General features: G+C 31.6%; 1 protein-coding gene across 2 annotated transcripts in view; it reads right to left on the bottom strand.

Annotated features, from left to right (window-relative positions):
* The window catches only part of YTHDC2 (YTH domain containing 2), a 78,665-nt gene that overhangs the window by 36,121 nt on the left and 17,821 nt on the right, over positions 1-24,723 (bottom strand). For both annotated transcript variants that reach the window (XM_003759507.4, XM_031968439.1), the window contains exons 7-17: positions 24,543-24,699; positions 19,535-19,642; positions 14,802-14,950; positions 13,406-13,541; positions 9,531-9,657; positions 9,289-9,354; positions 2,669-2,847; positions 2,320-2,416; positions 2,056-2,143; positions 1,888-1,968; positions 581-663 (exon numbers count right to left, since the gene is read on the bottom strand). In XM_003759507.4, coding sequence (XP_003759555.3) covers positions 581-663; positions 1,888-1,968; positions 2,056-2,143; positions 2,320-2,416; positions 2,669-2,847; positions 9,289-9,354; positions 9,531-9,657; positions 13,406-13,541; positions 14,802-14,950; positions 19,535-19,642; positions 24,543-24,699 — 1,271 coding nt within the window. The remainder of the gene's footprint in view (positions 1-580; positions 664-1,887; positions 1,969-2,055; positions 2,144-2,319; positions 2,417-2,668; positions 2,848-9,288; positions 9,355-9,530; positions 9,658-13,405; positions 13,542-14,801; positions 14,951-19,534; positions 19,643-24,542; positions 24,700-24,723) is intronic.

Below are 24,723 nucleotides of genomic sequence, written 5' to 3'. Positions count from 1 at the left end.
TCAAAAGGTATAGAAGTATTTCAATCTGTATCAATGAAGGAATTATTGCTCCAGTAAGGTGATTTTATTCTTGCCATTCTTTTTACATTACCAAATCAAAGTACCTCAGTATGAGATGATCTAGAAGGATGTTACGAGTTCATCTAGTCAAGGGATTCTTAACTTAAAGTCCATGAATTTATTTTCTTTTTAATGTTTTGATAAATTTAAATTTTCAATTTGATTGGTTTCCTTAGTAATCCTAGGTTTTTTATTTTATGAATTTCAGAACATTATCCTGACAATGAGTCCATAAGATTTACCAGAATGGGGAAAAACAAAACAAAAAACCATGACACCAAAAAAGTTAAAAACCTTGATCTAGACTAGTGCTCTAATTTTGTAGATAAGAAAATTGTGAAGCCCAGAGAGCCTAAGTGATGCACAATGTCACAAAGAGTGAATGATAAAATTGTATTTGATTATAGTTCCTCTCATTACACTTTATTCCTCTCAATTCAAGTTTCAACATCAATTTTTAACATCAACATGCAAAATTAATATCTTAAATTTAATAAAATCCACATTAAATCTACATTACCTGCCTTTTCTTTGGATAGCACTGGCTTTTGAAATCCACACCATTTTTAGCATCGTAACGTAATTTAGGGCATCAAAGGATTTCTGCAATATTTAGTTCACATTCAAATACAAAAGCATGAACATCCCTTAACAAGCTCTAGTAAAGAGTTTTGTCACTATATTTTTAACACATAATCTTTACTATCTCTTAGAAACAGTAATGGAAAGGAGAAATATAATAAATAATCCAAAATTATTTTCCAATGAGCAACATTGTGAACAATTCAACCCAGGAAAAACCTTAGTTAAAATGCTGAATTGTTTGCTGCTCTATTTCGGTGATTATTATAATTTTTCATAATTGTTGCACAATGCTCTAGTCTAACAATTCCCCTTTCTAAATTAACTTTTTATATCGATTACATTTTCCCTGGGAGTACAGAAAAAAAATTCTAAGGTTATGATTATTGTTTATTTGAAATACTTTTCTTGATGGCCAGGGCATGCTAAGAAGAATGGGAACAATTCTTGTTGACTAGATCCCTTCCCCAGAATGAAGAATTCAAACTCCTTTTTCTTCTGGCCTTTGCTAGGCTTCTGGTACAACAGATCAACACAAGATATAAAAATAAACAGGATCAGAAAATTAAAACGCAGTAAATATTACTCCAAAGTGGTGATAAATCTTCTCCAAATTAAAAATGACAGAGGTATCATGACAAATCTGTGCTTTAGGAAAAAAAAAACTTGTTGCCTTTGTGGAAGACAATGCAATAGGGAGAGATTTAGATAAGACTAATTAATTTGCTGTGGTTTACTCATTTCAGTTGAGGCAAACAGGATTAAGTGACTTGCCCATGGTCAAAGTGCTAATAAGTGTCTGAGGCCAATTTTGAACTTTGGAAGAAAAGTCTTTCTGACTCCAGGGCTGGCACTGCATCCACCATGCCACCTAAATCACTAGCTATCTTACGACTAATTATAGCTAATTATAGTATATATAGTTATATAAGAAATAATAAGAGCCTAAACAAGGATAGAAGATAAAAATGACAAAATTTGAAATTAATTGGATATGTGGGATGAGTCACACAATGAATTAAGGATGATACCAAAGTTATTAATCTGAATAAATGGAAGGATGGTGTATTCTTCAGTGGCAATAGGAAATTTAGAATATTGAAGTTTGAGGGAAAAACTAATGAGTTGTTTTGGACAAACATGTAATAAAAAATGTCCAACAGGCAATTGGTGATAGAGATCTGAATTTCGTATGCATAAAAAATAGCTAAACACACGGGAACTAATAAAAACCACAAAACATACCTCTTTCACTTTGCCCGAATCAATAACAAAGACAACATCATTAACTGTTATGCTGGTTTCAGCAATATTGGTAGAAAGGATCTGCAATAAGAATATTATTTTTAAAGTAATGCTTGAAATAGAAAAAAAATTAATAAGAATGGAAATGAAAATTTATATGATACTTACTATTTTCCGAATACCTGAGGGTGGATTTTTTAGTACTTTCTTTTGATCAGAAGTTTGCATATTTGAATGCAGCATAAAGACCTGATACCTACAAAAATGATAGCATAACAATACATTAAAGAATATTAGCAATGAAAACTTCAGCTTTACTTAGAAAAATCACTTCACTTCTCTGGGTTTCAATTTCTTTTCATCTATAAAATAAATGGCTCGAACTAGATAATCTCTAAGGACCATTACAATTCTAAATTTCTATGATTCTACCTATGTGTATTATCTGCAAAACGCTTGTCATCAAATAGAATGCGATCCCTCAGTCCAACAATTTCATCATATCCAGGAAGGAAAATTAAGATTGCTCCTATGGGAAGAATAAAGAAAAACAGACAAACAAAACTCAATACAACTTCAATCAAACAAGAAATAATTACTAACAATCTACTACCATCATATAAAACAACTTAAATATAGACAATTTTTAGTACTAAAGTAATTCTTGGGACTATTTATGCATTATTATGTGACATCACATAAACAATTTTGGAAAACAAGAATCATTTTAAAATAGAATTATTTTGGTTCCTTAAAGTGAACCAAAAAAGTACATATTTACCAGCATCACAGCTATGGCAGATGTTATAGAGAAGGTGCATGATCAAATCCAAATCCACTTTTTCATCATCAAAGCTGTGATGATATGCTTTCAGTAATTCTCTATCTTCTGCATTGAGATCACTTCCATTTGCTTGGACCAAGGAACTTTCATCTAGATTTCCAAACTCCAAGGAAGCACTTAAAAACAAATTTTATAAAGAAAGCTAATTTCTTATAAAAAGCAAATTTCAAAAACCAATATTCTCTCAAAATTATATTACAAATTTCACTTACTACTATACTTTCCAATAGATGGCATATTCACATAAACTTATGATAAATGCTATTTGGGATTTCAAAGATACTTGAAGTCCCTTTAAAGATACATGGCATAAAAGACAGGATTATAGTTTGGAGTCATGTTTTCTTATCACTAAAACGGAGATAGAATCTGCAGTAATGAATACAGGGACTGTGGTTAGGCTCAGATATAAAACATATATAAAATACTTTGCAAACCTTATAAGCATTAAAAGCTGGGCTTTCTGTACTTGGATCACCAAAAAGCCACATAGTTTGTCTAATTCCCTGGTCTAATCAAGTCTTATGGATAGCTTTCTTGCTTCTTTAAAAAAAAGAAAACTTATTACAAAATACTTTTAGAAGAGCAATAGAGTACTATTTATACATATATGTGTGTGTGTGTGTGTGTGTGTGTGTGTGTGTGTGAAGAGAGATAAAAAGACAGAAAGAATACTGTAGCTTCTTGGCTAAGATTACAATATAGCACAGAACCATAGTATTACATCAGTTACTATTAGTATTACTGCTGCTTTAATATGTGGTAAAATCAGTGTCTATTTTAAATAGGCTGTGTTACTGATTTCTCTTTAAAGTAGCACTTGATTAGTTCAGTGCAGTAGGGCTTGCCAAGAACACTCCAAGTGAAGTCACAGAGAGGAATACATCACTGAAAACTTTTTAAAATGCAATTTGTAATGATAGGATGTTCTGTTTTGTTTAAAAAATTTGTGTGTGTGTGTATGTGTGTGTGTGTGTACAGCTAGGTGATATGGTAGAAAGAACATTGGACTTGGAATCAAAAGATCTGAATTCAAATTTTGACTCTCACCCTTAACTGAAAAATTATCCTAAGCAAATCATTTAATTTTTCTAAGCCCCAATTCCCTTACCTGCCAAATGAGAATAACATTACATCTCCAGTTTCAAAGAGTTGTAATGAGAAAAGTACTTTGTGAACCTTAAAGTTCTATAAAAATGTGAATTATAACACAATCTTCACACTGTTGAAATCACAGATGCAGACCAAAACAAAATGATTATAAATGATTTCTTTGGCAGTGATTTTAACAGGTTGAAGAAAGAATCATTCATTTAAAAATTTTTTGAGATCCAAATTCTGTCCCTCTCTTGCACACTTTCCCTTCCTGCAGAAGGCAAGCAGTATGATACCAATTATAAATGCATAGACATGAAAAACATTTCCATATTAGCCACTGGGCAAAAGAAAACAGAGACTAAAAAATAAAGATAATAAAAAAAAAGTAGAAAATAGGTGTTTCTATCAGCATTAAGAATTTATCAGATCTTTTTGGGGAAGTGGATACAATTTTCATCATAAGTTTTTCAGAATTATCTTGGACCATTGTATTCCTGAGAATAGCTTTCATAGGTGATCATCCTTATAGTATTGTGGTTACTGTATATAATGTTTTTACGGTTTTGCTTATTTCATCTTGTATCAGTTCATGTAAGTCTTCCAAAGTTTGTCTTGAAAGCATCCTACTCATCTGTCTTACAACCATGTACCACAATTTGTTTAGCAATTTCCTGATTGGCAGACATCCTGATTTCCAATTCTTTGTCCTCACAAAAAGAACTGATACAATTATCTTTGTCCTTTTCTTTGTTCTAAGATGTTGGGTTACAGAAATGTCTATTACTTTTTGTTTTTGTTTTTGTATTTTTGCTGAGGCAAGTGGGGTTAAGTGACTTATTCAGGGTCACACACCTAGGAGGTGTTAAGTGTCTGAGACCATATTTGAAATCAGGTCTTCCTGAATTCAGGGCTGGTGCTCTATTCTATCTATCCTGAGCCACCTAGCTACCCCATGTTATTATTTTTGATCCACATATACTACCACAAGAGCATATTTTACAAAATGGCAATAACAAAGAAATATACTACATAAATCAAAATATTCACAGAAGGATTTTTTTGGGAATGACAAAAAATTGAAGATAAAGAAGGAACATATTGGTTGGAGAATACCTAGGAAAATAATTTAATAGCACATTACTGCACTGTAAGAAAAATAAAAAAACTTAGAGAAATATGGAAAGCCCTATATGACCTGACAATAAAGTAAGTAAAATCAGGAAAACAATATACACAATGAATACAATAGCACAAAGAAAGGAACAGAACAAACAAAACTGAACAATGAATAATTGAGATTAACAAGTATGACCTTAGAAAAAAAGTAAAAAATAAAAAGCATTTGCCATCTCTCACTGAAAAAGGATTATGTGCAGAAAATTCTATATACTGTCAGACATAAATAGTACATTAGCTGGTTTTGTTGCTCTGTTTCTTATTTTTGTAAAGCAGGACTTGTTACCCAGGGGAGTGAAGGAACAATAAATTTGGAAAATGTGATACAAAAATACAATCTATCAATCAATAAAAATAATTAGTTTCTAAAAGGGCTTATTAAACAATTTTTAGTAAGCTTGTTTTTAATTTAGTTTTCATGGTTCATGAATTTCTTTTAAATAATGATCAGGATATACAAACAAAATGAGTTGTTTAGTTGCCATACATCAATTCAAACTTTTATACCTTCTTTATTTGAACACCTAGGAAATCTGAAAAAGAACATCATGAAAAATAAACATCAGAAAGCTGATGATGCACAAACAACGATTGAAGCCATGATGAATGAACAAATAAGGCACATAAATTGGCAGAACTATTAACTCAACCTAAAAAGATCACATTGTCCTGGATTTAGATAGACACTTGAAGCACCTTTACAGTAAGTTCATATCAACTTGCTATAAAATCTGGAGTATGTAGAAGTTTAAAATATTTTTGTAGGCTTATTTGAGTATAGTTGTACCTGTGACAGGTAATAAATTCAAAAGGATTTTATAAGTAAAATCCTTAAGCTAAACGTTTTGTTTATTTTAAATAATGGATATCCTATGTTAAATACAAATCATTTCCCCAAAATTTTCTTCAATAAAATTATTGTAGGCTTAGAAGGCAAAATCAAGATTGCAGAGTAAGGCAGGAACTTGCCTGAGCTTTCCCAAATTCCCCCCCAAACAATTTAAAAATAACACCTTAAAATTCTGGAGTGGCAGAAAGGAGCAGATGAAACAATTTTCCAGCTTTAGTCAATTTAGAATGTCAGGCAGAAAAAGTCTATCTCAATGAAGGAAGAATGGAACTCAATAAAGTGCAGGTAGCCTAAGCAAGCATGCAGCAGGCCACGCTACCTGGCATGAGGCAGCAATTAAGCCCTCCACCCAGCCAGTGTTGGCCTTGGGTTGTGGCCCTAAAAAAACCAAAATCCCCAGAATCAGATGGATTCACCAGTGAATTTAATAAACAATTAAAAAAATTAATCCCAATATTACATAAACTATTTGGAAAAATATGCAAAAAAAGGTGTTATATCAAATTCTTCTTATAACACAAATATGGTCTTGATATCTAAACTATAAAGTAGAGAAGGAAAATTATAGACCAAATTCCCTAATGAATATGATATGAAAATATCAAAATAATACTACCGAGGGGACTGCACAGCAATCACAAAGATCATCAGATCAAATGGGATCTATACCAGGAATGAAAAGTTGGTTCAATATTAGGAAACCTATCATTATAACTTATCATATCAATAACAAAACCAACAGAAATCATATAATTATCCAAATACATATACAAAAAGCTTTTAACAAAATACAATACCCACTTTTATTAAAAACACCAGAGAGCACAGAAATAAATAGAGCTTTCCTTAAAATGATAAGTAGAATCTATGTAAAACAATAAGCAAGCATTATATGTCAATGGGATAAGCTAGAAGTCTTCCTAATAAAACCAGGGGTGATGCAAGGATGCCCATTATGAGCACTATTATTCAATATTGTACTAAATATGCTAGCAATACCAATAAGAAAGAAATTTAAAGAATTAGAATATGTGATGAGGAAGGAAAAGTATTACTATTTGTATATGATACGTTGGTATACTAGAGAATCAACCAAAACCTACTTGAAATAATTAATAGCTTTAGCAAAGTTACAGGATAAAAAATAAAACCACATAAATCATCAGCAGCAATTCTATACATTACCAATGTAGCTAGAAAGAAAAATTCCATTTTTTATTCCATATTTTAAAACACCCATGGATAATATAAAATACTTGGAAATTTACTTGTCAGGACAAACCCAGGAACTATATGACTGCAATACAAAATGATTTTCACAAATATATTTTAACAATTGGAAAAATTTCAATTATACATCAATAGACCAAGCCAATATAATAAAAGTGACAATTCTATCCAAATTAAGCTACTTATTCAGTATACAAAAATAACTACCAAAAAATTATTTTACAGAGCCGGGAAAAATAATGACAACATTTATCTGCAAGAAGAGACCAAGAATACCAAGGAAATCAATTTTTAAAAAAGTAAAATTAAATTGCCTAGCCATACCAGATCCCAAAAAATATAAAGTGGTAATTATTAAAACAATATGGCACTGGCTAAGAAATAGTGTGATCAGTGGCACAGATTAGGCATACAATGACCATAGTAATCTGGTATTTGATAAACTCAAAGACTCAAGATTTTGGTAAAAGAATTCACTATTTGATAAAAAATATTAGAAAAAACTAGAAAATATTTTGGCAGTAATTAGTTTGAGATCAACATCATATATCAAAGTAAGATCAAAATAGATACATGATTTTTTAGTCACAAAGAATAAATTAGGAGATCAAGGAATACTTTACCTGTCATATCTATGGAAAGGGGAAGAATTTATGGTCAAACAAGAGACAGAGAGCATGATGAAATATAAAATGGATAATTTTGGTTATTTTATATTTTAAAGATTTTGCAAAAACAAACTAGTACAGTCACGATTGGAAGGAAAGCAGAAATCTGGGAAATTTTTTTTTTTGTGGCAAGTGTTTCTGATAAAAGCATCTTTAATCAAATATATTAGAGATCTTAATTAAATTTATAAGACTACAAGTCATTTCCCAATCGACACATGATCAAATGATAAGAATAGGCAGTTTTCAGAAGAAATCAAAGCTAACTTTAGTCATATGAAAAATGCTCTAAATAACTATTGATTAGAACAACTCTGAGATATCACCTTACACCTATCAAATTAGCCAACAGAACAAAAAAGGAAAATTATAAATGTTGAAGGGGATGTATAAAAACTAGGACACTCATGTACTGTTAGTAGAGATGGGAACCAATCCAACTATTCTGGAGAGCAACGTGGAACCCAAGGACCTAAAAGGCAATAAAACTGTGCATATATACTTTGATACAGCAATACCACCACAGGATCTGTATCTCAGAGAATTTTTTAAAAAATCAAAAAGACTTATACATACAAAAATATTTATAGCACCTGTTTTTGTGGTGGCAAAGAACTGCAAATTGAGGGGATATCCATCAGTTGGGAATGGCTAAACAAGTGATATACAATTGTGATGGAACACTATTGTGCTAAGAAATAATTAGTGGGATGCTTTCTGAAAGACTCACATGAGGTGATGCAAAGTGACATGAGTAAGAACCAGGAGAATACTGTAATAAACTAACAACAATATTGTATGATGATCACCTGTGGATGACTTAGGCATTCTCAGCAATAAATGATCCAAGACAATTCCCAGAGACTCATGATGAAAAATGCTATTCACCTCCAATAGAGGAACTGATAGTATCTGAATACAGATTAAAGTGAAATATCTTTCTCTTTATTTTTTTCATGGTTTTCTTTTGGTGTGTTTCTTTTCACAACATGACTAACATGGAAATATATTTCAAATGATTGCATGTGTAGAATCTACATCAAACTGCTTACTGCCTCATGTGAGATAAGGGGAGGGAAGGAGGAAGAGAATTTAAAACTCAAAATTCATTTAAAAAATGAATGTTAAAATTTGTTTTACATGCAATTGGGGAAAAATAACACATTTTTAAAAATTCTTGTGTTAGGATAAAACAAGTAGTAGAACACTTATTTTTAAAAAATCTTGAAAATGATAAAATTATTTTTAAAAGTATTAAAATGTTCATTTATTTCATTACAATTAAAAACTTAAAGTATTACCCTTTGGATTTTTCAGTCTATTAATAAAAATATGCCAAATCTCATTGATTTTTAGTTATCCAGTGTCATTATATTCCTATAAAAATGACAAATTAAATATTTTTAATAGTATATTCTACTGAACATTTATTTGCCTCAATTTTATAATAGTATACAATCTTAAAATAAGATCTTTGCTGTATATGTATATATGTATGCATATAAAATCTCTTTAAAGTAAAAACATCACCTTACCTATATGACTCCAGAAGGTCTACAATCTCAGTCTGTCCAAAGTGTTTAGCCCAGTCTAAAGCCATCCTGTTAAAATTTCAAACACTCAATTTAAGATGAACTTTCCTTTAAATCAACATCCAAAAACATGTAATAACTTTTTATTCACCTATCAAAATGCAGGTGAAAAGACCTTTTAACATAAAAGTATAAATAAATTAATAGACATAAAAATACACATAATTAAGTTTTTTAAAAATTACCAGCCATTTGATGCTTTGCTATGGACATTGGCTCCCATGCTAATTAATTGTTCTACTTGACTCAAAAACCCTCTTCCTGCAGCAACCATTAATGCTGTTGCACTGGTTTCGCTGTGTCTGTAATCCACTAAGAAAAGAGAAAGTAAAAAAAAAAAATTCATAAGAACGCTTTTCAAATAGTTATTGAAATATGATTCAAATCATATGAATATTACAAATTTAAGTTTTTATTCAACTGATATATTTTGATGTCTCCTCAATTCCAGAAATTATCTTACTTACTCTCTCTCTATATATGTATATATAAAATGTGTGTATATATACATACACACACCTATATATGTAAAACCACTAGCCATACTTTTAAAATGAAAACAAACTTAAAATAGAGTATAATAATACAATTTTTTATTTATAAAAATCCACTATAAAACAGGTCAACTATGAAGATCTTTGTTCTTATTTCATCTTAGATACAGATGAGATAAGAGAAAGGACTCTGCTATGATTAAGTGGAGGTAAAAATTTAATTTTTAAAGTGAGAACAGTAATATCTGAAATATGTAACATTGATGAAAAGGAATTATTTCATTTAGTCTAGATTCTTTCTTTATCACAAAATGATAACATACAAGTTATAAAACAGGATTTTAGATACAAAGTTCCAGAAAATGCAAACTTATTTTTATCAGTAATTGAGTGATGTTAAATTCAGAACTCTATGAACTCAAAGTTTTAGAGAGGATGACAAAATTATGTGATAATTTCACCATGATATTTAAAAAGAATTGCATCACTGGTAAAAATGTTATTTCCCATAAAAATCTCTCCCTCAGGAAAAGTATGATAAGTTAAAATTTTTCTACAATGCATTTCTCAGGGGCTTTAATAAAACACTGCTGCTCAAAATAACCAAAATTAAATGAGTAATTTCTGAAAAGAATTTATTATAGAAAACAAAATAGAATGACAAAAGTTTATACCTCTTACCATACCTATGATTGAATTATCTGTTAGAACCTGTAATTTTCAGTTAATAATTTTCAAATACATATTAAATGACTTAATACATACATGTATGTATATATGTTATCTATCAGTATACATGTTATGTATAGGTATATAAACACATATGCCTCTACATACACATATAATGTATAATATTGATATATTGTATATATATATATATATACATATTATATTATATATAAATACATGTATTTGTATGTACATGTGTAATGTATATATAAACACACAACTATACATACATATGTAATGTACAATATTGTTATTGTACAATATTATCATATTATACATATAAGAACAACATATACATAAATATACATACATATATAAAAATATATATGTATAATAAAACAATATGGTTGATCCAGCTATTCCCAAATTCCCATGAAGCTTCATGTTCCCACCCTATAACACAAGATAACTCAACTCATTTTCTCTTCCCTTTCAAGTGACTTGACTCCATTAAGCCCATCTTCAATGTTTTGGTGATCAGACCAAGAAGGAGAATAAAGAGGTCTATAGAAAAAGGAGGAAGGGAGAATAAAAATGCCCTTGGGAAGACGGAACTCCAACCAAAAGAAAAAAAAAACCCAACCAGGAAAAAAATATAAAACATGGGGAGTGGAATTTGTAGAAAAGTAAAAATAGAAATAAAATATAATTCAAAAGTCAAATAGAATATAACATTTATTTTTTGAAAATTGGTTAAGGTTCAGTAATTGTGATACTTGTTCACTAGATAGATCACAGTTCCTAAATTTTGTATTTATTAGAAATGTAACAATGGCAAATTACTAAACTCTCAGAAGATTGTTACTACTTCTGTTATAGCAGTCACTTCATGAATATATTGTGAGGAAAAATTTGTATTATATATAAGATGATTGGTAAACCTTAAAATGTTATAAAGTTATTATTAGTTTTATTTTAATTCAGTGTATCTAATAATAATTGCCACTTAATATATAGTCTCACTATAAAAAAATCTTATAAAAATGATTTTATGTCATAAAGTTGGCTCTAGACCTAACAGAGAGCCTACACAATTAACAATACTAATTTTAAACATATAACTAAATGCAACCAATGCTTTCCTTGTTCCAAACTCTAGACTGGCAGTATCTGATTTTACAGTATTTTCATTATAGGAAAAGAGATTAAGACACTTTATAGATCAAGTATTATGATAATATGTAGCAAATTCCTTCTATTTATTTCTAATACTCTTATGTAGTACACTTCAATTATCTATCAAGCTACGGTAAACTTCCAAGTTATAACCATTTACTAAATCAATATAAAATGACATGACATTGTCAGAAGAAAAGGAATTAATGTGTTTATGTGTAAATTACTTTTTGCTACACGGTGCCTCAAAATTCTTAAGGACATTTTATGATATTAAAGCTTTGCCATGACTTAAGACTTTTGGACACCTTGTATATTCAAACTTTAAAAAAGGGAAATGTTTTCCTAAAAAATACTCTAATTTGAAACTGTATAACTAAAGGCACAAACCTCATAGATTTAAATGGTCTTAGGTGGCTATATACAGACAATAGATTTTTATAAGTCATCAAAAGTTTAAAGATAATCAGTATCATGTGTACTGAGCAAGATAAATTGTCAAAGAGAAAAATGAAAATACCTATAGAGTCTTCCTCCTCCCTTTTCCTCATTTCTGCAAATACCAGAAAAGAAAATGGGGCCTAATAAGGGAAAAAATGTACAGAACTTACTTACTGTTCTGTCCTGAATGGAAGGCATCAAAGACCCAGAATAAACAAGGGGCAGCCAGTATAGCAAATTAGTCATTAGATCTGAAGTCATAAAACCTGAATTCAAGCCACTTACAAGTTGTGGCTTTCAGGTAAATTCTGAGTCTCAGCTCACTGCTCTGCTGTGCTTTTGATGTCAAAGAGAAGTTGGGAGGTTCAAATGAGATAATATGTGAAAAGCACTTTATAGAACTTTAAGACTTAATTGTAAGCGATTTTATTTAAATTGCACCAGGAGGTTCTCACAAACTCCTTCTCCACAAAGTTTCCCATACAAACAACTAATTAAAGATTCATCTGGTTTTATAAACAAATTTTTAAAAATACAAACATACTCAAGGAAGATAATGCTCATTAGTTCTCACATGTCTAAAACTTAGCTGAAATATCTGGCAACAAGTATTTTCATTACACACATACACATGCAAATGTATGCCTGCCTCCCTTTCCTATAACTTTACAAATGGGGCACACTATATAAGATAGGGGTTAGGGTTGCACATGGAGCATAGAACACCAAGATGACAGAATGAGGGCAATGAAGTATTTCAAAAGGCATGGAAGTAGAAAAGAACAAAGATAATATTTTTTACAGCTTTTGTTTAGGGCCCTGTACACCTCTGAAAAAGCATCCTGATATGTTATTATAGGTTGCTCATGCTTATCACATTCTACAAACATGATGTTAAGATACCTCATTAATTGGAATATTGGTAACACCAGATATTATGCATATATAGTACACCTCAGTGTTTTATCACCTAATATCATTTATTAACTTAGTAATTTAGTACATAAATGTTTTTCAATATATTAGTACAAAGAGGTGGTTTCAGAGATATACCATAAAGTACTGAATACAAATTACCTTATGATCATAAGGCAAAGACCATGCCTCATTTGTCTTTGTATCCTCCACAGTGCCTTACAGAGTAAGCACTCATATGTTTCTGGAATGAACAACTTCTTGAACATAAATGAAAGATTTAGGGAATAAATTTCTACATAACCTACAAATCTTCTATAAAATAACTACATGTATTGAGCAATTTATCAAGAGATGTAACCTACCGCTAACATTTTCAGTTAAAATAAGGTGAAACACCTGAGCAAAGGCATCGACATCTTTATGCAGCCATATGTCAGAAAGACAAGCATCCATTTCTTTTATTAGCCATGGTTCAAGGCAATTCACATCTTTTTCAGTCTAAAAATGCAGAAATGTTCAAATTAATCTAATATCTGAAGAAATGGGTATTAAGAATGTGATAACTATAAAAACCATTATTTCAAAAAATTTTTAGTATCAGCCAAGTAAAGACAAACACAGCATGACTAAGCAGCTGGATGACACAGGGGATGGAATGTTGGACCTAAGAGATAGGAAGAACTGAATTTAAATCTTGTCTCAAACACTAACCAATCTATGTGATCCTTGACAAGTTAATTTAACTTCTCTCAGCCTAAATTTTCTCATCTATAAAAAATGAGCAAGATAACAGATTCTACCTTATAAAGTTGTTGAGAATATCAAATGAGATAATATATATATATGAATTTTTATTTATAAAACATAAATATAATGATGATGATAATGACATATTCAGCATAAGCTGAACAATAGGCATTCTCAGTGTTATCTCTGGACATGCAAAGAAGACATAATTCCAACTAAGTACTATTAAGCTTGCAATGACATGATCAAAAATTGCTTTGAAATAAGTTAACATTTGAACTTATTTAAAATTTCATTGGTATATGTACTTCCTCCAACCACAGAAAGCACAACACTTCCGTGTTTTAAGAAACAGTTTAATATGTGCTCTGACCAAAAAATTTATTGGTTGGCGGCCAACCAGATGATGATTATGAATTATGAATGAATTTAGCTTGGCTGGCCTTTAGACAATAGTTGGCAATATGTCATACTTAAAGCCTTTCCAACTGGTAGCATTTGCCAGGTTTGTATTTTTCAGGCACAATCTTTGTAAATACAGGATCAACTCTATAAAGCACCAAATACAGGATCAACTCTATAAAGCACCAAAATATAACAAATGTCATAGTTTTGAAATGTGCTCAGATCATTTAAATTGGTATATTAGTAACACAACAGCTGCAAAAAATATTTAGAATTTAAAACATTTTCCTTTTTCTAAGAGTTGATATAGTTGCTGAGGCAATTGGGGTTAAGTGATTTGCCCAGGGTCACACAGCTAGGAAGTGTTAAGTGCCTGAGACCAGATTTGAACTCAGATCCTCCTGACTTCAGGGTTGGCATTCTATCCACTGTACCATCTAGTTGCCCTGATAAATACATTTTTAGAAAAGTAAAAATCCTAGCACCATTTAACTGATGAATTGACACTCTAAGGTCATAATGAGCAATGATTAAAGTACAACTTAATTTTTAGAAAAAACGAATGAAAATCCTCAAAATTCTAAGCTGACTATAACTAAGTCTTACCAGTTGACTGAATACGGCATCACCACCATCATCCAATAGATCATATTCTTCAGTAACATTTGGAACAGTTCTTTGCCTTTGAGATTCTGGTTTGATGCTATTCTCTTGAGCTGAGTACCATTCAGTAAGAGTAGTTTGCTGTTTTTCTTCTAAATTGTGAGAAAGATTATTTGTTAGTATAATCTTTAATTTGCTTTTCAAAATTTATTTTTTAAATTGTAGCACATAAATATAAACTGATATTATTGTGCTATAAGAAACAACAAATGAGTTCAGAAAAAAATTCTGAATGAAGTAAATCAAGAACACACAAACTACAGTAACCTACTAACTACAACAATGTGAACAGAAAAAAAGATAAAATGAATTCTGACCCAGATTAAAAACTGAGAAGATACACCTCATATCCTTCACTGAAGATGTGAATAAATACTACATACATTGTGTTACATGAGGTCACTTTGGTTTGCTGACCTTTTTCTTTTTCCTTTTAAAAATCTGTCACAAGAGAAGAACTGTGGGTAGGAAGGTACATTTGGAAATGAATGTGATATGAAAAAAGGTATCAATTTTTTAAAAGGAAAACTTTAAAAATGTATCTACTCATAAAATTAAATAAAAGAAATACAATGGCATTAAAAACTATGCGTGTATATATATATATTTTGCTGAGGCAATTGGGGTTAAGTGACTTGCCCAGGGTCACACACAACTAGGAAGTGTTAAACATCTGAGGTCAAATTTGAACTCAGGTCCTCCTGACTTCAGAACTGGTATATGCCCTATAAAATATTAATACCTCTTCTAAAACTCTTGTCATGGATTTAAAATATCAAAATGTATTCATAAAAGGAAAATGAGAAATGTTACAGAAAATGTAGAAAAATTGGGACACTAATGTACTTTTAGTAGAATTGTGAACTGGTTGAATAATTATGAAGAACAATTTGGAACTATATCCGAAAGGCTATAAAACTGTGCATATCCTTTAACCCAGCAATAACACTGATAGGTCTGTCTGCCAAAGAAGTCGAAGAAAAAAAAAAGGACCTATTTGTACAATATCTTTATATCAGTTCTTTTGTGCTAGCAAGGAATTAACTGGATATTGAGGGCATATCTATTAACTAGGGATTAGCTGAAAAAGTTGTGGTACATGATTGTGATAGATCATTACTGTGCTATAAGAAATGACAAGCAGAATACTTTCAGAAAAAACATGGAAAATTTATATGAACTGATGCAAAGTGAAGTGAGCAGAAGCAAAGGAACATTACACACAGTAAGAGCAATATTGTAAGGATCATCAACTGTAAAAAATTTAGGTACTCTGATCAAGGCAATGATCCAAGATGATTTCAAAGGACCCATGAAAAATACTCTCCACCACCAGATGAAGAACTGATTAAGTCTGAGGGCAAACTGAAGCATAATTTTAAATTTTTCTTCATTTTTCTTATTTTTTTTGCAAGTTTTCTTTTGTAACATGGCTAAAATGGAAACGTGTTTTGCATGACTTCACATGTACAGCTTATATAATATTGCTTGCTTTCTCAAGGTATGGAAGAGGGGAAGGAGGAAAGAAGAGAATTTGGAACTCAAAAATTTCTAACAATATAATTGGGAGATATTTAACAAAATTTAAAAAAAATGTTTTATGTGTAGTCATAAACTGAAACATTTTCCTATGAATGATATCCTCAGATCTGAAACTATTTGCCAATCCAGCCTACTAAGATGGTATCTACTAGAAGTCACCCAAAAGCCCCCAAAGAAAATTTCAAATATACTGCACAATTCATTCATCAATGGACAATGAAAAGATATGAACATGCATTTCCTGAAACACAAATCATTTTTTAAAATTACCATTACACAATATGATGTAAAGTAAAACATCCACAAATATTGACTATAACTATGTAAATCAAAATAGTGTTAGCCATAAAAAACCATGGACCGGGAGGAACCCACAGATCAAAAGGGAAAGAATCAAAAAAGTTATGTTATCATTTTGTTAAAGCAAACATACACATTTTATAAATATGAGAGTCTGGCAAATAAAAGAGCTTAATAAATTTTGTTGAACTGAAATTGTAAACAGTAGGCGTGTGTGTGTATATAAATACATACATACATACATATATATATATATATATAATACATACACACATATATTATACATGCTACATATATTGCATATTATTTATACACACACACACACACACACACACACAATCACTATTTCTTTTGTGTATATTGAATGTATGCTTTTCACTGATAGGTACTAAATTTAGAATTTTAAATGAAAATACTTAAAACAATCAAAAAAAAATCTATGAATGAACAATGAAGATAAACAAGAAAAATGTCAAACTCTAAAAACTGAAGTTAAAATTTGTAAAGCAAGTCAAAAGTAGATGTGAAACTTTGCAAACAAGGCTTAGATCAGGAGTCCTTAAACTATGGCTGCGGGCCAGATGCAGCAGCTGAGGACGTTTAGCCCCCTCACCCAGAGCTATGAAGTTTCTTTATTTAAAGGCCCACAAAACAAAGTTTTTGTTTTTACTATAGTCCGGCCCTCCAACAGTCTGAGGGATAGTGAACTGGCCCCCTATTTAAAAAGTTTGAGGACCCCTGGCCTAGAGGAATCTTTCCCTGATTTTGTGGCTTGCCTATAGATGGCTGTTGAGAGGTTATTAGGTAAAGGAGAAGCAGCTAATCTTCTTATCAGGAAATTGGCTAGAGAGAACACTAATGCCCATTGCCAGAAAGCCATGTCCTCCTTAGATAAGGACACAAGCTTTGAGGAGATGATAAAAAGATGTGAGAATGTTGGCTTCAGTGCCTTTCAAATGGATACCCTCGCAGCTGCTATTTCTAAAGGAGTGCAGGATGTGATCACATACAATAAAGACTTGAGCTCACAAGTTCCTATGTCCAGGTGCTCTGTTGAACAAGCACCACTGCTTGATAAGACAGTGGTTGGAGATGTCAGAAGGCCTGGGATTAGGCATGCTGGCAATCAGTAATCTCTTGAGGGAGAGGTTACAAGTGAGGATTGCCAGACCCTGCAAAGGAAAGTTCAACAGCCTTGCTGAGAGACAGGAAGGCAAGAAAGCATAATGGATCAGGGTATAAATTTGCCTGTGATCACACCCGGTGACACAGCTGTAGTGTATAAGTTAGAGAGCCAGATGGGTAGATGTGGATAAAGTCTTAAAGGATAGAAAACTAGATCCTATGAAAACAGGACTTTAAGCTTCAGAGAACATTCAAAAGATCCTTTGAAAGGACAAGGAAGGACATTGGCAAGACCCACCTTAGTAATTTGGAGAGGGTTGTGTTATTTATGTCTTGCAGGTCCTGATGGGGAAGGCCACTAGCTTTCAGAAGGATTCCAGAAATACCAACCACTAGGTCAACCTGAAATCACCTTAGACCTAATCTTGACATCTGGTACTGGATGTTGCTGCTGCTGCCTACAAGTCAATCATCTCCCCTCTTCAGTCTAGACCCCATTGGGTAAGGGCCAGCTATGCGCCCTTTGTCAACCTGAAGTAGTTCCAGAAGATGAGACCTTAGTTCCTTTGCCACAGATGAATCTGGGTCTGAGATTCAAAGATGCAGAGACATACATACACTTGCTCTAGCTTCCTGCTAACCCCTGCTGAGACTATCAATAAAGAAAGGTAGTTTGGTACCTTAATATCAGCTCGTCTTCATGTGTTTCCGGGGAAGATTGATATGTATGGCCCTGGCAATCATTAACCTCAGTGAGAGGTTACAAAAATTATAGGCCTTATTAGAACTATCTTGGGAGATTACAAAGATCATAGGCCTTATTAGAACTATCTTAAAACTGAGGACAAATATTCATAAGATCATAGGATTTATAAATGAAAGAAATTACAAATAACTGAATTCAAGCTATTCATTTTACCACAATCAAGATTGGAAATATAGCAGAACCATTTCTAGGATTATAAATCTTTTTTTTTTTTTATAGTAACTTTTTATTGACAGAACCCATGCCAGGGTAATTTTTTTTTTACAACATTATCCCTTGCACTCACTTCTGTTCTGATTTTTCCCTCCCACCCTCCACTCCCTCCTTAGATGGCAAGCAGTCCTATATATGTTGAATATGTCATAGTATATAGGATTATAAATCTTAATAAGAAAGAGACTATGAGAGATTTTGTGTCCCATACACCTTCCTGTTGGAATACACGGGAGCCATCCGACAATAGCTGCTAGAAATTCAACCCAGAATGGATCTCCTTGTGTGAGAGGATGATACAAGGAGACTGAGAGGCAGTTGCTGTTATCTGACCTCCCTCATCTTCCCTCTGCCTCCAGTTTCTTATTCTCAGTCTGCAATACCTGTATCAGCAAAGGCGGCCTTGCAACTCCTTCAGATGCTATGATCCACAGCTGTGGAGACTCTCGGAGAATTATCTGTCCCTTAACACCTTCCCTATCCCTAGCAAGACTAGTTTCAATTCAAAATTTTTTCTGATAAATATAGTCAATCTTGCCCATTCCTCATGTCATCTAGCAAGTCAGCAATAATATAGGAGGGCATGGTTTTGGCTTGTTATTACATGTGGGAGGAAGGGGTTGCTTTTGATTTATGTTATTAAGTGAGAGCATTTCTGTAACAAACAAAAACAAAAGAAAAATATTTCAACTTCTGTTTATGTTTTCGTTCTTTGTAAGAAAAAACTCACCTCGCTGTTTTTCCTTTTTGTATTTTAACATTTCCTTGTTTGTGTATCCTGTACTTCTTAAAATGTCTTCCAGAAACATCTCTTTTACTTCAAATGGTCTTCCCTGTACTGAATAATTAAAAAAAAATTTTTTTCATTAAGCAAATTAGAAGTATGTTATTTTTTTCCAAATTATCCTAACATTGACTTTTTTTTAAAACTGACTTTTAAAAGGAAAACTAATGGTTTAAAATCATCTTTATTCTTTATAAAATTTCTTTACTTTTAAAAAATATATACATTATTTATTTCAACACCTCAATATGGTATGGAAGTAATTCTGGTGTTCTGAAGGCTATGTTACCAAAATACAAATTGTGGCAGGTCTTAGAAAGACTGTATGACTTCTTTTTTTTTTTTTTGCTGAGGCAATTGGGGTTAAGTGACTTGCCCAGGGTCACATAGCTAGGAAGTGTCTGAGGCCAAATTTGAACTCAGGTCTTCCTGGCTAGTGCTCTATCCACTGAATCACTTAGCTGCCCCTATGACCTTCTTCTTAATAATCTTTCTGAAGAGAAACCTCAATACTTTTCTTAGTGGTACATTGGCTGTCAGGCAGTGAATTTTGGGGCCATAGTAACCCACTAAAATGAAGAAAAATGTAAAATATCCTTTATCTTGTAAGATTACCTTCCATTTCTGCAGTGAAGAAGGCAGAGTATTGAAAAGAGGCAGAGTGCTAATAATTTTACAGTTTTAGACATTCAGTTAATTATAGATCTCTAAATGTGAGACCTGTTCACTGATAAATATGGGCAAATTAATGTGTAGAAACTATCAAAAAACATATTAAAATATACCAAATCATTAATATTACAAATTAAAATGTCTCTCAAGCTCCGTAATAAAAAAGGAAAATGAACAATTATTGGAAAAGTTTCAGGAATCCAAATGTATTCTTTATGGATCTGTGATGCAACAATTACTGAAAGGAATTTGAAAAATGGCTATATGTATTTCATGGAATACAAAAGTCTCTGAAGGAGTAAAGTTTAAGGTCACTCAAAATTCAATTTTAAGACATGTGTCTTGTATGAATTACTAGAATTTTGACAACAAAGCAAACTAGAAGCAATGCAAAAGAGTGGTGGGAACTCAAATATAAATAATGGCCACTATACTGTATGTATTTTTATTTTACTAAACATTTTGTTTTGACTTCTTAATCTGGTTCAGGTTTTACTTGCTGTTGTAGGCTATTTGTGATGTGATATAAAAGATGTCAAAGATATGTGTGACTGAAAAGAAGGTAGAAAGATAAAAAATAGAGTATAAGGAACAGCGGATAGGCAGCTTATACAACAAATCTAAAGCAAGACCTCCAACACACTGGGTGGCCCTCTTGTAAACATAGGAATTGTACACTTTTTTTGTGCTACACACAATAAAAGTATACAGAAACATAAAAATCAATGAAATGACAGATTCTGCAACTATTATATTTTTATACTTACTGTATTTCACAGATAATCTTTGATTATTATTTAGTTCTGAAGTAAACAAATTGCAAACAGGACTGCTTAATATTTTTATAAAATGACCAAGAAAAAGACCTAAGAGAAATGCATATAAAAATTGCAGATAGCACAAAAATTGAGATGAGATGGATCCAGAAGAAGATGAGAAAAATCCAGAAGAAAACTGAAATCAATCAAAATTTTAAAAAACTAAATAAGAATATAAGTATAATTTTAAAAATTTAAAGAATAACCAAACCAATTAAAATGTCAAAAACAATGAAAATGAAAAATGAAATTACACAAGACTTTTTCTTTTACCTGTGTTTAGGTACTTACCTGAATATTCAAAGAAATTAGGCAAAATTAACCAATGTTAAGAAAAGCATAGGATCAAAAACACACACATTAACAAGTATTTTTTTAAAAAGGCAAATCAATTACTAATCAATAGTCAATAAACCTTTATTATATACCTATGATGTGCAAATGGCAGTCCCTGCTGCCAAGCAGCTCACAATCTAATATGGGAGATCACTTGAAAACAACAATGTACAAATAAGCTAGAAAGAGGATAAATTAGAGATAAATCAATGGCTTGATGGATAAAAACACTTCCTAGCAAACAGAACTATTCAAAAGTGGATTTTCTAATTTTTAAATCCCTATTCATCTGTTCATTTATCTATTTATGTTTACTCATTTATTTATCTGCTTACACAATTCATAAATGAAAGAGCTCTCACATAATTGAAATTATTGCTTAAAGTGCTTGGGTTTGGCTACCATTTTTTTTTAAATGAAAGGACAGATTGTTTAAAATTAAAACTTTAGGTATTAGCAACACAAATGGAATTTACATGGATACAGCAAATATTCAGTTATACAGAAGTAGAAGACAGAAATAAATCAATCACTACTCCCTGATTCATGCTATTTGTAAGACTGAATTATTCAGAATGGTGCTTATGAATCCCTTGGTAAAGTATTATCAAACAAGGCAAAACATGATATTTTAATTCACATGAATATATAAAGTTGAATAAAAAATGTTGTATTTGAAGATAAAATCCATTGATGTAAGAATCCATTTATCTAAAATAAGCCCTAAACCTCAATTAGCACTTGGGTCATTATTATGCAGCTCCATAAAACTAAATGTATAAGGAATGTTTCTTATAACTTTGCCCAATTTATGTTCAAGTGTCTTAATTTAATAAAATCCAAAAATTACTGGCCTTAACTTCAAATACATCTTGTGATGTTATGCCTAGAGCTACCTAGAAAAGTGGTGAGTTCTTTCATAATTGTTTAACTGCAAGGAAAATCTCCATAATGGCCAAAAGGCATATGCAAAAGCATATGTTGTAAATGTGATTCTTGTTCACATATAGATAGGTAAGAATTCTAAGGCTTGTAAGATTCCCACCAACTAAGAGATTCTATAAGTATTTATTATAAAAATTTTAATAGAATTTAATAAAATTTAATAGAAAATTTAAATAATCCATAACTCTGTAATGAATCAATCAGTGAACTGTTACTAAGTCATCACTGTGTGAAGGTAGTGTGAGAAATACCTACATGGCCTCAAGAAATTGAGGGACCTGGTAAAACAAAACTACTCCACATGAAACCATTAAAGACTAACTGTATACAAAACCATGTGACACTATCCATAGCTACTTATAGAATGGGAAACTAGTATTTACTGGATAAAAAAACATAGAGGAGGCAAGATTATAAGGAAGACTCTGGAATCTAAAACTGAAATGGTCCAATCCTTTCATGTTCCAGATGAGGAAGAAAACTGAGGTCTAGGAAATTTATAAGTCACAGCCCAGGTCCTCTGACTCCAGAGGCAATGGTCTTTCCTTAAATTATAATAAAAATACTACAAATATTCATTTGAACAAGCCTCGTGAAAATTTTGATGTGCTAAAATTCCTAGTGACAATCAATGCAGCTGAAGTAGCAAGGTAGCCCGAGAGAGTGGCAAGAAATACCAAGTCTCAGGTAAATCGATCTACTTTAATCTCTCCCACTACCACCTGGGTCACTATCTCTTTTCAGATTTTTCAAACAAAAAATATCGATGACCCTAAGACCAAAAGCCCAGAGAAAAGCAGTGCCCCTGTTTTTAGTTTAGTCATCAACAAGGGAAACAATGCCCTACAAAAAAACGAATACACCATCCTTGCCACTACTAACACAAAAAGCTGACAAAAGCTATGATGAACAAGCAAAGGTAAGGCTAAGAGTCCCAAGAAAAAACTGCTGGCTCTGCCACTGGCCCAATTTCTAGGGCCTCACTACCAGCAGCCAGGAAATTAACTCTTTGGAGATGTAACCTAGCTAGTGCTTTGGAAGTTTAGCTCAGCCTTCTCAGCAGTCAGTTACTGAAAGCCTAAAAAAGGAAAATTCTCATTATCAACTTTCAAATGATTTTAACCTAAGAGATAGTTTGTTAATTTTTCTCAATGGAGATAACATTAAAGAAGAATAATTAACATCTGTTTCTCTGATATATCCTTAGGACCACTGGGCCTTTCATATGACTTGCAGTTCAAATTTCCTATTATGTATTCTTTCCCTTTTTGGAATATAAGCTCCATGAGAGCAGAAACACTATCATTTTTCTTTTTTGTATCTCCCAAATTTAACAAAATGCTCTACACAGAATAAGCATTCAATGATTCTTTCCTTCCCACTGTTACCACCTCAACTGTAGCCTTGATTATGTCTTGAACTATTCAAATAGTCTTTTAACTTGTGTTCTTGGCTCCATTCTCTACCCACCCCACATACAGAAAAATTAATCTTAAGCACATACATATTCCACATCATTTCCACAACTCAAAAAACAGTTTACCTCATAGCTTCTGTATTAGAAGTTGAAACTCAATATCTTAAAGTTTTCCATAATCTTACCTCAACTAATTTGCTCAGATTCCTCTCTTACAGTTTCCTTTATACTCTACTCCCTAGAGAAACTAGGCTACTATTTTCCAAACCTGTCTTATGCCTCTGTATCTTATATTAAATTACTCTTTATTCCTAAAATGTCCTTATGACACATCATTTTGTGCCTTCTAATAATTCTTATTTATCTATCTCTGACATTACTTTCTACATGGTACAAATATGTTAAATATATACTGAATTAGTGAATGAAAGCAAAAAAAAAAAAAAAGCAATTAAAAAAAATATACTTCAGGGTAAAAGGATTTAAGAAAAGTAACAGGTAACTTTTAGTCAGAAGACAAGGGCCTGAGACTTAGATATACTGAAGAAACATTTAATTACTCTGTCTTCTCATTTTCCTAGTTCATTACTATTCTAACTCTATTCAGCTTTGTATGTGACATAGGGTTAAGGTGATTTGGAATCTGCAAAAAATAAATAAATTTTACTTCCAAAATTTCAATAAAGAATATTTAATAATGATATCCACAATACTTTCCCCCAAGATATTTTATTTAAAAGTTTGGCTACATTTCATATTTACTTACTGTATATCACTGGGCAACTTCCAAAATATCTTATAAAAAGATTCACATCCAATGCAGCACTAGAAAGAATCAGTTTCAAAGTTGGATGCTTCTGTAACAAATCTCTTAATTTTGTCAGTAAAAAATCACTAAATCTATCCCTTTCATGTACTTCATCCTGAATCAAGAAAAAAAGAAAAAT

The sequence above is a fragment of the Sarcophilus harrisii genome, chromosome 1 (genome assembly GCF_902635505.1).
Source record: "Sarcophilus harrisii chromosome 1, mSarHar1.11, whole genome shotgun sequence".
Taxonomy (NCBI): domain Eukaryota; kingdom Metazoa; phylum Chordata; class Mammalia; order Dasyuromorphia; family Dasyuridae; genus Sarcophilus; species Sarcophilus harrisii.
The sequence above is the reverse complement of the archived record's forward strand: the minus strand, read 5'-3'. Positions and strand labels throughout refer to the sequence as shown.